General features: G+C 52.8%; 1 protein-coding gene across 1 annotated transcript in view; it reads left to right on the top strand.

Moving 5' to 3' along the window:
• The first annotated feature begins 508 nt into the window (after positions 1-508).
• The window catches only part of LARP1 (La ribonucleoprotein 1, translational regulator), a 42,553-nt gene continuing 26,626 nt past the window's right edge, over positions 509-16,435 (top strand). Inside the window, exon 1 of the mRNA XM_086471290.1 lies at positions 509-860. Coding sequence (XP_086327416.1) covers positions 509-860 — 352 coding nt within the window. The remainder of the gene's footprint in view (positions 861-16,435) is intronic.

Genomic DNA, 16,435 nt, shown 5'->3' with positions numbered 1-16,435 from the left:
TCCGCTTCACACGACCACCACCCCCCCCCCCCCCCCCGTGTTTCTGCAGCAGCGGAACCCCGAGCCGGAGCAGGGTCTCTCCCGGCCGGCAAGGCCGGGGTGAAGCCCGGCGGCGGGGCTTGCCCCCCAGCGCGGAGGGACGACGGATGGGGCCCGTACCCGCGCCCGTGCGGCCCCTTTAAGCGCCCCCCCCACCCCACCCCCCCCCCGCTCCCGCCGCGCAGCCGGGCGTTGCATCAGGCACGTGCGCGCCGCCGGCCGGCCCGCGGGGGCGCGCCGCGCCGCGCCCCGCCCCTCCCCTCGCCGGCGGCGCGCGCGGGCGGGCAAGCCGGCGCGGCGCGCGCGCCCCCGCGGCAGTCGCGTGGTCCCCGCGCGTCTCCATATTGCGGCGGCGGTAGCGGGGGGGAGGGGGGGGGGCGGGTAGAGCGGCGGCGGCGGCTGAGCGGCGGCGGGGGCTCGGGGGCGCCGCGTGCGAGGGGGAGTTCCCCGGCGGGGCGGGGGCGCGCAGATGGCGACGCAGGTGGAGGCGCTGCTGCCCGGCGCCCCGCTGCTGCCCGCCGAGGAGCGCGCCCTGGTGCTGAAGCCGCCGCAGGACGGCGGCCGGGAGAAGGGCGAGTCGCCCATGGGCCCCGACGGCGGCCCCGCGGCGCCGCGGCCGCCCAGCGCCAAACAGCAGAAGGAAGAGAGCAACAACCAGGAGAAGGAGAGCCTGCTGAGGGCGGGCGGCGAGGCGGAGGACAGCGGCGAGGCGGGCGGCGCGGGGCGCCGGGAGTTCATCGAGGCCCCGCCGCCCAAGGTGAACCCCTGGACGAAGAACGCCCCCGCCGCCGCGCCGGCGGTGAACGGGCAGTCGCCTCCAGGTGGGTGCCGGGGGTTGGGGAGGGGGGCGCGGGGGGTGTGTGTGTTAGGGGGGGGGGGTTGGTTGCGCCGCCGACCGCGCCCCGGCCGGCCGCGCCATGCGGCACGGCGTGGGGACGGCGCCGCGCGCCTGCGGCCTGCCGGGGAGCGGGGCCGCGGCCGGCGTGAGGGGAGCGCGGCGCCGGGGGGCGGGGGGGGACGGTGTGTGGGGTTGCGGGTGTGAGGGGGGGGTCGTTGGAAGGAGGAAGCGGCGGTGCCGTTCGTGGCCACGAGGCGGGGAGCGCCTGTGTGCGGGGGAGGGGGAGCGCGGCCCGGCCCGGCCCGCGGCCATGAGGCGGGGGGGGGGGGAGGGGGGTGGACGGGGACGCTGAGGGCCCGGCGGCGCCGCGGTGGGCCTGTGCGCTCGGCGGTCGTAGGCGCTCCATGGCCGGGCCCGGGCGCGGGCACGCGGTGGCCGCCCCGCTGCGAGCGGCCTCCCCCCCCCGCCCTCCGCTCCCAGCATTCCGCCGCAGCGAAGGCAACGTGGTCGCTTCCCCGGGCGCCGCCAGCGTGCGGCTTCCCCCGGGAGCGCGGCCCGGCCCCCACCCCCGGGAGGGCCCTTCCCCGGCCCGCGGCCTGGCGCTGCCCACGTGTGCGGCGGCGGCTCCCCCGGCGCGCAGGCCGCGCCGCCTTTCTCTGCCGACTCATGGCGGCGGCCGGGCCGGGGGCTCTGCCCCTGCCCGCTTGCAGCCGTGAATCGAGGTTGTCAGCAGCGAAGCGTGCGCGGCGGGGGGGGGGATATGTGTGGTTGTCCCCAAAAGGGAGTCGCGTGGGGAAGCAGGGGGTGGGGGCAGCGTCCAACGGTGGCGACGAGGCGACGCTGTCCAAATCACGCTTGTAACCCGCTGCTGTCGTCAGCAAAGGTTGAAATTGCAGAACACCATTTCCTTGGAAGTTGGGATAGGTGCTGCTGTTACCAGGAGGGCATCGCTCATGCCTTTTTCAAGTGAATCGGTGCTAAGAGGGAAACACGGAAGTCTTCATTAAGCAGCTTGTTTGGAAAAGGCTCTTAATTTTTCCGGCCTGCCTCTGTTAACTCTAAAATCACATTGCCAGATATGACATAAGATTCCCAGTTACTGTCTGAGTTAGTGTTTTGCAAGTACTGTTACTGCCTAGCATGATGATTCATCAGAGGTATTGATCTTTGGAAGATGGACAGCTCTGCAGTTTCCACCTGGAAAGCTGACATCTTAATGGAGAATATAGAGGAGAAGTTAATTGTGCCAGGTAAAAGTCCATGTTCAGATCGTTTGGTGGTTTGTTGTTGTACACGCCAACATAAGCAAAGCCGAACGAAATTCAGGACAGCGTTGCCATCTGCATTTCCCACTTGCAGTCCGACGTAAAACTGGTCGCATCGCTCCTTTGTGTGAAAGCTGCACTCCACCGTGCTGCCTCCTCGGGTAACAGTCCCTAGAAATAGACCAAAAGATGCAAAACCACAAGATTGAACATTCTTGGTTGAGGCTCACGTCTAAGGCATGTCCAGGTTCATTACCAGGCCCGTCGCAAAAGTGGGTGACTCGTCAAAGTGAGCAGAGATGAGGCAGTCTGCCCAGCACAAGAAGGGGGCCCTTGCAACCCCTGAGATGATTTTTTTGAGGAGGAAGAGTGTGCCAGTAGCGTGTCCACCCTACGGTACGGTAAGGGAGCGGTGCTGCAACACTCAGAATTTTCTTGGGCCTGGCACAATTGTCCCGGTATTCCCGAAGGTGTTTAAATAATGGAATTGGCTAGTGGTGCATTTTGGGACGCCTGGCAGGAGTGACTGGTTCCTGCAGCGCCCCAGACGCTGCCACTTGGCTCTCCTCTCTTGGGGCATTGTTTCTTTTCTGCCTGTTCGTTAGCAGAAGAGAAAACGTGTAAAATAAACATGGCTGGCAAACTCCCACGAGAGGCGGGCTGGCAGCTGACCTTGCCTGGTGGCCCTTCGCCCAAGTGTCCCTCCTTGTAGAGTTTGCAGGCTCCTGTCGTGTCCTTGCTGCTTTGAGTAGAGGATTTCTTTTGGCAGATGCTTCCCCCCCCCAAAAAAAAAAGATCCGGAGTGTGAGTTTGTGTGAAAGATGGTGCTGGTGAGGTGAGTTGTCATGTTGCAGTGACCTCCAGGAGGATTGCCTAAGGAAAGTGGCTCCTTCATACACTTGAAGCAGATTGAGAGCTTTTAAACTCTGGAAAGCCACCACTGGATGTTTTTGGTTTTTAGCAGAGCTTAGAAAACTGTGGCTCGTGATCCAGCAGTGTTCCCAGAGCAGTGCTTGTGTGCTGGCGATATCAAATGTTTCCAGCCCTGCTCCTGCCAGAGGAAGTGAGGAGACCAAGGAGCCTAGTGAGGGCAGCTCCGTAAAGATAAAGGGTTCCCTCTATGACTTGTTTTACAGGCTTTGAAAGCCCTAATTTTTTTATAATGATTATATTAATTATAGACCCGTAGAGCAGATTTAATGGACAAGACCTACTCTTTAGGTGTTCACCCATTCTCTAATGGTCTCTGTTGGAATTTGAGCTTATAAAAGTAAAGGCATTGAGAAAAGAAGAGCCGCCTTCAAAATCTTTGTGAGACTCTGCTGTGTGGGAATATGGAATAGGGAAGAGTTTTAACAAATCCACCTTTGGTTGTTTTGAACTGTTTGACTTACTGCAGCTGGGAAACTTGAGTGCATTGAGGGGCTGGTGTAGGGACTGAAGAACGGTGTCCTTTTTTGATGGATTGGTATTTATCTTCAGAAGTTGCTGTCTTGCCTACCTGCTGCAGCATTTTTGCGCTCAAGGTTGGCAGGGAGGTCTGTAATAGGGTGTTTGAAAAAGTTTTTCTGCTTTTTCAGGAAGGAGGACTATTGAAGCAAGGCCTCTGCTTGCTTCTTAACCCCTCCTCCCAAAAGCACAACGGCGTGGCAGTAAGTGGAGCAACCATTTGATCAAGTTAGACAACAGCGATACTGCTGATGCTGTAAGTGGAGGCTGAGGCTCAGCTGGAGTGGCACACCAGAAAATTTTCCTCGTGTCTTGACAAGATGTGTGTTATGTTTCAATTCACACGAGTTTCAGAGTTAGGGTACAAGAGAGCAGAGGGGATCCTTTAAGTCCTGAGATAACACACGGTCCTATCCCGTGGGGCGAGGCTTGTACTCGATGCTTACTGCTTGTGCGGGACCCTGGCAGAGCTGGTAATGATGCCTCGCTTTTACTCTCCAGTGATCTAGTAATGAGCTCTGTGTGACTGTCCCCTCGTTGTTACACGTTCTCTTCTTAACATTTAAATAAATGCGGCCAGCAGCCCGACTGGCGAAGCCATGATGGTAGCGTGTGTGTGTCTGCAGTAGCGAAGGAAACATTTTCTGGCAAAAACAGCTTTGCACTTTTGGCTATAAACCAAATGCAAAGTATTTTCTCGAATTCGTCTGTAGAGAAGCGTGTGGCTTGCAGTTAAGACAGCTCGACCTTCTGGAACATGTCGTACTCCTCTGCTATGCCCTGCACCAGGGCTGGTGCTGATGCAAGCATTGGTGCAGACAGGTGTTAACAGCACCCTGTTTTGAAAACCTGCTGGATTTATTTCAAGAAATGTTGCATCAAGGCACTGGCACTTCTTAATTCTTAAAGCCATTTACATCTTGGGAGTAAGTTTAATGACTGGCAATTGCCGAGCTTTGCCCGTACTAACTCTTATGCCGGTTTTCATTCTCATTGCAAATGCTCAGCCAGGAGACAGCAACCTATTTCCTAGTGGAGATGCAGGAGGTGTTTTAATTTCTTGAGTAGAGTTTCTTGCTGGCTGTTTGGCAAATGCACTGGGCGGATGAGCAGTACTTTCCAGGAGGCACACCTTCATTGCTAGCAGCAAGCACCAGAGGTTAGCTGACTATTGTTCAGAGAGAGTGTGTGTTGGCTTATGCCAGAGCGAAGGCTGGGTTGGCTACCGGTACTGAAGAGGACGCAGAGGAAGGTTCATTAGCTTCTCAGCCCTCGCTGACTAACTCCCCATAGGGCTTTCCTTGAAACCAGCCTCCAGTATGGGAGATAAGACGTGCGGGAAGCTTATTTTACCCATGGCATTTCTTTGCGTGCAGGGTAGACGCGCGCGTCTGCCTGCTTGGGCATCCAGCTTGGTAGTGCTGCACACACCTATTTCCAAAGTGTTAGGCAATGCTCGCTCTGTCGTGGCATGTAATTGTGGAGCTTTCTTGGCTGTTTGTTGCAACAGAGCTGCTATCGCAGCAGGAGTCCTCCCGCCCCAGCCCCGCCCCAAGTTTCCTCTCTGAAATACTGTTTTGTTCCGATCCTGCGTATCACATTTGAGTAACTCTTCCCATCTTGTTGGGAGGATGAGGGTAACTGGAACTCACTGCTCCAAAAAACTGTGAAGCTTAGTGTTTTCCCTCCCCTGCATACCTTTGCCCTTCAGCTTTGTGCTGGACCTTTGCCCTGTTGTGCACTGTTTGTTTCGGGAAGGCTGGGAAAGGCAGCGCAGCTCCCGAGAGCTGACTCACTGGCCCTGGTTGCTGGGCTTCAGCGCTTGCTTCTGCTGCGACCTCCAGTCCCAGATCGCTAGGTCCGAGGTGCCGCCGGAGGATTCTTGCCAACCGCCTCCTTACCCTCACGACTTTTCTTTTCAAGCTGTTTGTTGCCTGTGGTGCCATGGGGATTTCACCGGGATTGTATCTGGATTGGGCAGCAGAAGGACTTGGGTCAGACGTAAAGACAAGTGCAAAAAGCAGGGCTGGGAATGGGGGCACTGGGGTTGCAACGCTCTGCTCTCCCTTCCAAATTACGACACCTGATCCTTTCGCTGTGCTCAAATAGTGTGAAACTATCCTCAGGGGAATGCCAAATGCCGGCTTGGATAGAGTTAGGTTGTTCTTTGCATACTTGAAACTACTTTGTGATGAATCTCGGACACCACCTCAGTGGTAGTCCTTGTTTGGCTATATAAGGAATGGGCATTTTAGTAGAAAGCTGTGCTGTCTAGACCAGGTTGAATGTTTTAATCCTTACAGTTACCACAGCTGCAAACAGCGAAGGTTTTTAAAAAAAAAAAAAATCATCTTAATGAAGTCTTAAATACACTTGAATGCTGCTGGAGGATTGTGGTGTCCTTTTTGGTGGTGTGCCTCTCAGAGGAGCTCTGCTCCCATCTCAGTAACCAGGTAAACAGAGGTACAGTGGCCTCGGTGTAGATCTGGCAGATAACCTATAGGAGAGCTGGGAAGGCTTTTTGCTCTGCTCTTGCCGTAAGTCCAGTTGGGAGTGGTGAGCCTTGTTCATTCCCAACCACATATGCATTTATATTATGCTCTTTAAAACGTTATTTAGCCTCTGGTCATTTTGGCATTGGAACCTTTGCTGACTTCCTACCAAGGGCTTAAGTCTCCACGCTGCTGGCTCTGTCAAATCCCTGGCTTGCTGTGCACACAGGGAGCTTGGGGAAAGAGGTGCTGTAACCTCAGTGATACCTGCTGGGCTTTCTCATGGTGGCAATGCCATCTAGGTGGAGCTTTGCAAGGGCAAGAAGTTGTCTCCTGGGGTTGGGTAAAGCTCTGGGTACTCTGAGGATGTGTGGTCTCTGGCATGGCCAGCTCTGCATTTGTCCTTTTCTTCGCACGAGACCAGGCATCAGTTCCAAACTCATTCTGCAGGTCCAGGTCCTCGTTAGCAATCTCTGAATGGAGTTGGGAGACTTTTCTCCTTGCATTGGAAATAATTGGCTAATCTGCACATGTAGTCGCAAGCGATACAGCTGCATGACTTGAGCAGGTCAGTGGAGAGGTAAAGGAGAGGCTTCAAAGAAGTTGATGTGAGAACTTAGAGCAGCTGCTTGAGTATTTAGGCAATAGTAATTGGTGACTAGAACAAATGGGAACTGAATTTGGCCTTGAATAAATCAATTACCAGACTTCTTTGTAGGGAGAGTCCTGGGTTAGGGTTGGTCTGGATTGCTTGGCCGAAAGTAGTGGGCACGCACATGAAGGTCCTGCAGCCGTGGAGTAAAAACTGACACGAGGCGTTTGGTGAAAATAGGTTTACTGATGGCAGATTCTAATACTGCAGAAGATGCACAGGAAGGGCTGTGGAAATGGTGGTCGAGTGTCAACATGTTTCTAAACAGAGGCTTCTGCTCTAGTTGTAGGTTCCCAGAAGATCCTCCTAACTGAGCTTTCCTCTGTCGGAGCACGCGTTTGTGCTACAGTTTGGGGGGCTTCTGTGGGCAGGCCTGGTGGATTGCCTTTTCTGAGCAAATTCTGCACTGGGCTGCCAGTGCTGGTTGAGCTGCCGGAACCATCCTTAGCAAGTTGTCTGGCCCAGCTTCAGTGTGACACTCACTATGGATTTTGCCAGGATCAAGAGCTCTTCCTGCAGCATTAAAGCTACGTGTGCTGGGGGATATTCTGCTGTGACGTACAAGGAGAGAGAGGAAGGGCTGTGAACTGGGTGATTTAATACCTGCATTATCAGTGGTTTACCTTCAGCGTCCTTCTGGAGCAAAGCTGACTTAGGAGCAGCAGCTTGCCTCAACGCTTCCATGTGTTGCAGCACTGTACAGGAACGCGCAGCGGGCTTCAGTACTCTGCAGTAGTTGTGATTTTTATTTTTGCTTTTTTGGTTTTGAGTCATCCTGTTCCTTTACATGGTTACAATTCGGAAAGATTGGTAGAGATCTCTGCTGCGGATAGCTTGGGGCTGACGGTGTGTGGGAGGCGACCATGGTGGTCTTGGCTGGGTTGGGTGCTCTAGCACGACGGGTGAGGTGGTGGAAGCCTCCCTTTGCTTTAGAAATGGGCAGTGGAGGTGGCTGTTGGTGTGACTGAGGTCTGTCAGCACCGCTCGGTCTGGTTCTGGTGGCATTCGGAGGTGACACAGGCACCCTTTCTTCGCTGGATCTAGAAAATGGCACTCAGGTTCCCTCCGGAGCGTGCGTGGTGTGCACAGCGCAGTGGCGGGCCCAGCTTGCCCTGACCCGTGCTCCTGGGGAAGCACGTTCCTGCCAGGCACCCCTGGAAGTGGCTGGGAACAGGTCTGCAACCTGCTGCTTTAGCAGGCGGAGCTGGCCCGTGACCTGGCTGCAGGCGCTTCTTTCCACTCCTGACTTGCTCCCCAAAGTGTCCCTGGTATCTATCAGGGCCCAGGAGAGGCATCCCTGCCCCATGAGAAAGGTGATGGAGGAGAAGCATCTCTGGTGCTCTATAGTGTTACTCGTTTGGTCTCTGCAGAGATCCTTTGGCGACGGTGAGAGCGATAGCCAGTGGGGCACTGGGGAGAAATGGGGGCTCAGATGGGGCTTGTGAACCTCACGTGTCCTTGACACATGAGCCAGAGTGAAACCGTGATTGGAAAGCGGGGCCGGGGTGGGGGTGGAAATGTGCTGTGTGTCCTTCCTGATGGGCAGGGGCTGCTGATCTCCAGAGGGGCTGCGTGGGCCTGGGGGGCAGCGTGCCCGTGGGAGCCTGGTGGTGCTCTGCTCTTTCCTGCCCAGGTATGGGGGTGCAGCCCCGGAGGTTCGGGGGGTGGTGGGAGGAAGCAGAGTCCGTCCCGAGCACACTGCTGAGCACATTTTTCCAGCTGAGCAGCGGCGTGTGCCGTGCTCCTGCAGAGTGACTCTGCATTCTGCAGGGCATGGCTGCGCGCTGGAGGGGATCTGCCGGCGAGAGGGAGGGCGCAGGGGGCTGCTGATCTCTTCTTCTCCTTGCCTGGTAGTCATTTGACTTCTTTGACTCTGCTGCTGGATGCATGCATGGAGACAACAGAGGGTTTTCAGGGCTACATAAGTTAGGTTTTAAGAAGTCTGAAACACTGAGAAAAGAGGTGAGTTCTTCCTGACTAAATATATGGGAAACAAGTATGAAATGGGAAAAGCCACAAAAATGAGGAAAGGGCAGAGTTTTGTTGATGGGAAAGTAAGAGAAAAGGTGTGTAGGGAGATTGGTGTCTTACCTTACCTGCCTGGTAACTTGGAGGTACTGCCAGAAGGTGGGTACATTGCTAAATACTTAGCACTGTCTCTAAGCAGATTATTTGTAATATATATTCAGCCTTCACAGTAAATTCCCTCTGCTTTTTTTTTTTTTTTTCCTTTGTAACTGTGCTTTTGAAAGCTTTTGGTCAGTGGTGCAAACGAGTGATTATTAATTTACCAAATGTTAGTTACCAAACCGTCTGGTTTGCGCACTTACGGATGGTGAAGCTAGTGATGGAATGAAATATTGAGAACTTACAGTTAATAAGCAACACTCAAGTGTTTGATAAGCCAACATTCACTTCACTTCAAACTACAGGAAATTAACTTCTTCAGATTCTCCAAGGTCAGATCTTCCATTTCTTGTATTAAATGTTGCAAAAGAAGCACTGAGTTTATTCCTGCAAGACACTTAGGATTCTCACTACATTAAATTTATACTTTTACTGTAGCCCTTCCAAATAGTCGCAAAGTCCACATAGCTTGGGAGCGGTGTCTGTTTATGTCAGTTCTCCTGGCCTCACAGAACAAGCCTACTGAAAATGAAGACTTGACCATAATAACAAATAGCAATGCTCTTGGCCTCGTCTAGCAAAAAAGAGATTTTTAAAGGAGTGACTGAAACACTTCACTCTACCTGTGTACCTCCAGATGGGCTTAAGTTGGCAAGGTAGCTACAAGGCTGTGCAAGGGGGCAAGTAAAGGGAAAAACAGAGCAAAGAATTAAGGGTAAAGAGTGACACCAGTATGCATGATGCTGAGAAATGATGTGACTGTAGCAGTAGGTATTGAAATGTGGAGAAATACATCCTAAAAATGTTGTTGGGAGGTTTTACTCTGGCTGAAACAGAAGTGATAGGATATTTGTGCACGAGATCCCACCCAACAAGACAGAAAAGCGAATCACAGAGGTGCCTCCACGATGTGCTTGGATGACAAAGCATGAGACTTTGCTGGCTGTAATTATATTAAATTTCACTTCCCAACTCCCAGCTAAACCTTGAGAGCTCGGGGGAGTACCTAATATGATCTAACACATCTTCTGAGTGCTCAGAAATCCTCTGCCACTGCAGAGGGTCTTGCAGTTAGCTGAACAAAAGGGGGACTGCTTTTTTTTGGCTTACCAATGTCAGGTGAACTCTTCTAGCTCCTCTCTTTCTAATCGGAGAATAACAGATGTGACATTTGCATGCTGTGCAGGGAGGAATTTGCTGTAAGTGACCCATGTTTTTTAAATGTGAAGTTAAGCCTCTAAGTACAACTGTGAAGATGATTTGGAAGAGACTTGGCAGATTACAGGCAGACAACCTCTTAACTTCAGTTGGAGCTGAAACCTGAGTTAATCTAATTAACAGCAGAGAAGTGGAACCAAGCAAGGATGGAGTTTCGAGGGTGATCGGGAAAAGCTGTGTGTTTGATTAAAACCAACCAGATAGCCTGGACCAGAGGGGTGGAACATCTCAGACTGTGAGTCTGATGATTTCTAATTCAGTTAAGAGATTTAATTATATTGTCTTCACTATGCTGCCTTGTGTATCCTACAGACCCCCTGCTTGGCCCTCTGCCTGCAGCCCTAAGGTAGAGAGTGCCTTGCAGTTTTCAGTTCCTGGGGTTTTCACAGGGATTTATGGCATTCCTGCCTGGTATTACAGGGCATAGCTGTGATACTGGGGCTTTTGAGGAGGTGGAGGGAATCCTCTTTCATGGAGAGGCTGGATTTCTGGTTGCAGTAATGGATTCTCCTCTGTAGGGAGAAGGATCTGTCTTACTCACTACTTATTGAGCTGTCCTTAGGCAAAGCGTTGCTGTGGTGTCTGAGACTGCCTGCCCTTGATGCACACACCAAAAAGCGTGTTGCAGAGCAGTGTGCGATAACCCTGTCAGAGGGGAACACCATCCTGCGTCAGTTTCCACAGCGTGGGATCCAGTTGGCTTCTGGGGCACACCTAAATGGTTCCTGTATTTCTACAAGAGTCTATGAAACATGTTGATTTTGCTTGATTATGCCTGAAATTTCACTGCCCATTCAGTATCCAGTAGCTTAAAGAACTCTTTGGGGAGGGTGACTGATCATTGGGCCAAAACTCACGTAGGGTTGGTCTCCTGGAAGGCTGGAGACTTCCAGTGGTGTCACTTCAGGCTTACTGGTGATGTGAGGCAAAGAGCTGGGTCACGAGCTGCTTCATGGGAAGAGTAATCAAGTACCTTTAAGGTGCCTTGTGCTTTCTCTGCAGCTTTTTTTTGGGTGTATGGATAGGAGCGTTAGAACTTACACTTGGAGCAGCAGCGCTTTGCTGCTTCCCCATTTTGGAGATGGGGGGGAGAAGGGGTTAACGGGAGAGAAGACCCAGTGTTTGTTCTCTCCAGTGCAAGCACTGATAAGTGGATGGGAGAAAAAAACAGCCCTGACCTTACAGTTACTCTTTTTGTGCCTGCGCATATGCGAGTGTTGCATTTGCAAGACTGTCTGTTTGGAGAGCTCTCGTTTTTTCTGGTCAGGTTGACCAGATGCATTCCCCAGAACCCTGTTGGCATCTCTGGTGCTCAGAGGAGAGACCTGGACCCTCTTCCAAACACATCTCTGAAAGGTGCTTTTGCCAGGCATGGTGCTGGTCCCAGTGGTGACAGTCTTCAGCCAGAGTCACAGCCCTGCTCCGTCAGGTGTGCTCTCTTGTCTGGAGGTGATTGAACATCAGGATTAAGGTACTAACTCAGTGTGTGGTGTGAAGTTAAAGCTAGGGAGCTCTCTTGGACAGTTAATGCTCTGATTTTGAAATAGGTGATTTTTTCCAGGGGTGTTTCTCTTGCAGCTGGGAGATGGTGGAAGTCTTCATTCCCTTTCAACTACATGAAGTTAGCAGGGGCACCCCCGCTGAGCTTTACCAAAACTACGGTCATTTATACACTGAAAACCTATTTCAAGCATTTGTTTCTGTGTGCTTTGTGGGAAATTGATGTCAGAGCTCACACTAGCTGCAGCTCTTCAGCCTCTTAATGTAGGTGGTGGGGGTGCCTGAGAGGGAAGCAAGCCTTTCCTCTGGATGGAGAGCAGAAAACCACTTACTGGGGGTGTGGTGGTCTGGATACACTTGCGAAGAAACTGAGAGCTGATAAATGCTTCTATAGGTTTTTTTTTTCCTTGCACAGATCTTGGTGTCTTAGGACCTAACCAACATCAGGTTAGGGTTGATCCATCTGGCTTGGATCTTTTACCCATCTCAAGCTTCAGCTTCTCTTTGAGAGGGCAAAGAAGCTTCTTATTACAGTAGCTCAGCGTTGTTACGAGGCATGGGAGATGTTTGCCTGGACCTGGCAGCTGGGGAGGGTTGGGAGGATCTGGATGGCTGAGAGCCGGACCCTCCCCGAGCCTGCTCAGCAGGTAATGAAGGAGGGGAGCAGGAAGCAAGCAAGATCTCAGGAGGGACATAATTGGCCATGCTAATCTTTGGGTTTGGGGTTTCTCGCTTTGCTACTTTTTCGTAGCAGACCTCGCCCCCTTCTCTACTGAGCATTGCTTTGAAGAGGCCTGTAACTGTCTCAGGAACCTGTGCAGTCACTGCCTTGGCCTCTGAGGGGAAGCCAGGTGATACAGATTTGAGCTGAAAAGTTGCCTGGGGATGGGGAAGAGATTCAAGCAGCACTGATCTCTTTGCAGCAAATGCTGGACTATGTGATTTGGACCTTTCCCTCCCTGACTGTTTGCACTGGGAGTATTGCAGTCGTAGCCAGAGGAGCAGAACTCAATTGTCCCCTGCCAGGCGGCAGGTCAAGTTGGGAGGAGAGATCCCTGGAGATCCTGCTGCCTGCCAGCATTTCCCTTCTGTGTCCCTCTCCTGGGCAGCCAGTGTAGCACTGCATCTTTTGAGCCATTGCAACTGAGTTCTGGTCACGTCTCTGCTGCCGAGTCCCTGTGTGACCTTGAAGAGGTCATTTTTTTTGCTGACGTCCAAGTCTTTTGTCTGCGAAAGGTGGAGGATGATTTAGTTACAACTTCATGGGTTGAAAGCCAGAACAAATCAGCTGGTGCCTTCCCATAGCAGTGGCAGTGTGGATGAGCCCTGTGTCCCGATGGGAGCGGCTGAGGAGCATGCCATCATGTATGCTTTTACCTGTGCATGCAGAGGAGCAACCCTTGCTCAGCACACCAGTGCAGTGGTACCAGTCAGCGTGCTTTGGTGACCAGCAGGTGAGGTTGTTTTTCCCCCAGTTTGGAGAGCAGAAGGGTAATTGCGGGAGGGGGCAGGGGCAGTGGGGTGCAGGGAACTGGTTCTCACTGGCACTTTGCCTGTGGCTGCTCTACCCCTCTTGGCAGTTACGGCTGCCGAATGCTGTAATAACGAGTCAGTGGTACTCTTGCATCAGGGCTAACGAGCTGCTCTTCAGCTGCTGCCTCTCGGGCCCTTCTGGGAAGAAGCAGCATCTGTGGATGAAGAGGGGTGCTGGTGGCAGAGGGGCTGGGGACAGGCAGCAGGTGGTGGAAGTCCCTTTCCGGCCTTTGCTCCTGAGCAGGGAGAAGGCAGGCTTCCTCTGAGGGGGTTTGGATTTGACGCTGAAGCATGGCTGGTGGAAGAGCCCGGTTACCAGCATGCTTCTGCAGTGAGCAGGGGGAGTAGCAAAGGGGAGATGTGGGCTCTTAAATGGGATAGCCTTTCTGGACCTGTCCCAGTTACCTGAATAGCAGGAGTGGCCAGGTAGCCCCTGGGGAGGGGGTATGTGTGTGGATGCATCAGCTTTTCTCTTTTAAATGCCCCATTTTTAGCATATGGTCTCCTGAGTTTAAAAATACCATCAGGCAAAAACTGGGATTCTGTATCCACCCCCCAGCACCACGTCAAGTAAGAAGGACTGCCCTCAATTTGGTTATGTCTCCTGGGCTTTTTGTGCAGCAGCTCTGGGTATTGGTGTTCAGAGCAAGCACCTCTGTGTGCTGCCTTTGCACCCTCACGTGACAGTCCTGAAAGGGATGCTGCGCACCCGTCCCGACATCCTGCCGGCTGCAGTGCGTGCCCTTGACCTCCTCCTGCTCGCTCCACCCCTCTTTGCTGATAACAGGGAGATCCGTGGAACGTGGTTTCCGCTGAGATGTTGTAGGCTGCATGGATAATATACAGAGCTGAGGAGGATGGTAACGGGCTCAGGAAGTACCTGGCTCAGCAGAGACTGGAGCTGTGATGATGTGATCACTGGTTCCTGTGGTGATTATAATCCCTCTGTTTAGATACCAAGTCTTTCTGGTTTTGGGTCCACGGTGAGGAACAAAGTGCCTGTATGCAAGAATGGGAAGGCAATGTGAGACTACAGGGCCCAAATTTCATGGATCTTCTTGCGTCGTGATGTTGCTACTTCTTGCTCCTTCCCATTTGGCTGCCTGGGGGCTATTTTGTGTCAGCCCAGTGCGGCAGGCTGGGTTTGGCTGGGAGGTATGGTGCAGGCTGCCTGGCTCCCACATGGGGAGTGCCTGCTGCTGGGCAGGCGGTTGATCGGATGGTGGAGAGCTGCTGTGGAGCAGCATCCTCTGCAGCATCTGGCCTGCATCAGGGTACCTGGCATCGGGGTGACTTAGGGGGAAGCAGGCAGGAAGGCAGTGTGTGTGGTGGGAGGAATTGCTGGCTTCAGCTTTCTGTGTTGGGACTTTGCTTGAGCAAAATCCCAGCCTGGCCTCTATGCCTGGGTTTTTCGTGTTTGATTTTTAACCTTGGGAGCAAAGGGAGCTGACCTGGACAGGCAGCCTCAGTCCTGCAGTGTGCTAGACAAGCTCCTTGGAGAGCAGCCGTAGGGGGTTATCTTTGCCCTGCGAGCCATGGGCGTTTCTGCCTCCTTCCCCACCATGGCTTTCTTGGGAAAAGAAAGCACTGCCTGATTTAGACTTCTCTTGGGCACCTCAGGTGCTGCCCTTAATTGGCAGGCTAATTTCTAATCTAGTCACTTGTGCTTGCAAGGGAAGAAGGCGTCCCAAAGGGTTGTTGTGCCTGGCAGTCCCTGACCAGCCCTGCCTCATATGCATCTTCCCAGCAACCCTATTTTTCAGAAGAGCAAGTCCTGCAGACTGATTGCTCTGTGCTTGTTCTCAGCAGTGGGGAAAGCTGCCTGAAAGCCCAGTGCTCTGGGTCTCTGCTCTGGAGAGCTTGGAGTCAAATCTGCATTAATCGTAGGCGTGATTGAGTTGGACAAGCCCAGTCTCTCCCAGACAGGAGGGCTGAGGACTGGAGGCAAGTGTCCTTCCTCAACAGGAGCTGCACTGACAGACCTCTCAAGGTGAATGTGAGCAGTATCTGCCCCTGGTCATCATGTATGGTCCTTACATTCTACTGAGGAGCTTCCACTGCTTTTCTAGCAAATGTGGTGGAAAATCTCCTATCAAGTTGTTACAGTTTCTAGAAGAGGGTAGCCTGGACCTCTTGTGATGGCTGGTTGTGCAGAGGGCTGGTCAGGCTGTGGCATGCATTTGATGAAGGGTTAGTTGGACAGCCTAGCAGGAGTGCAAACTGGAGAATTGCACCTGGCAGGGGCATGGCAAGGGGAATGGTTGCCGAGGCCTGTAGTTCTTGGCTGGCACAAAGGAATTGTAGTACTATTATTATTCATAAGTTTTGGGTTTTGGTAATAGCTGGTACAGCTAGCTGATCCTAGTAGGTGGGATACGCATTAACCAGTGCTTCCACCTTCTTCCTCTACAGAGAAGCTGCCTGAGAGTTGCCCAAGTAGGAGAACGCAGAAATTGCCTCTTGTTTGGGACCTGCTAGATCAAGTACAGGGTGTTTCTACTCATTGTTGTAGGAGCCTGACCTTGTCAGCAACCATCCCAGAAATACAAGATGTTTAGATATGCCTGGGTGATGTGCTGGTGGAGAGTTGCAATGGAACATACAGTCTGCAAAGGATCCAGACTGGTGCTTGGAGGCTTTTCTGGATGTGTTGGCTTTTCCCTGAGATCATGCCTTTGACGTGGCCCCAGACCATAACCCTACATAACGGCAGAGGGAGTTTTGATGATTTTTTTTTTTTTTTTCCTCCCCACTTGCTTCTGCTGCTCCTACAGGGATGAAAGCATCCCTGCCTGAGAATGCCTTGAACGTGGTGCACTGTTAAAGGTAGAGAAATGGGAGCTCTTTGGTAGAGGTGTGTTTTTGCTGTTTCTGCTTTAGATGAGCCCAGGCCAAAGAGCATTGCCCTGTCCAAGAGGTAGTCCTTGCTGCAACTCTTGTGACTTTACAGATGAATGTGTGTTTTGGGCAGCTGATAAGCAGGAGCCAGGGACTTGTCCCTGTCCTAGGAGGACCTTGGCTTGCTGGCAGCCTCCCCTTCCCACCCTGCCCCCCCCCAAGGTTCCTTGAAGAAAACATGGTGTATTGCTCTCTCAAAAGTGCTGGATTTGTAGCTTCTTGGGGAGCCTTTATCAACAGGATTTCCCCACACATGCTGTCCTGTGTGCTTCTCAAAAGAACAAATCTTTTGTCTGATCCTTCCCAGCTACTTTAGTGAATGTCTTCCAGCAATAAATAGAGTCCATCAGGAGAAGGACCTGTACCTCTGTCTGGAAAAAGCTTGGGGGGTGGGAAGGTTGAGTAATCTGTTTCAGCATCTGAA

The sequence above is a fragment of the Leptosomus discolor genome, chromosome 10 (genome assembly GCF_034619465.1).
Source record: "Leptosomus discolor isolate bLepDis1 chromosome 10, bLepDis1.hap2, whole genome shotgun sequence".
Taxonomy (NCBI): Eukaryota; Metazoa; Chordata; class Aves; order Leptosomiformes; family Leptosomidae; genus Leptosomus; species Leptosomus discolor.
The sequence above is the reverse complement of the archived record's forward strand: the minus strand, read 5'-3'. Positions and strand labels throughout refer to the sequence as shown.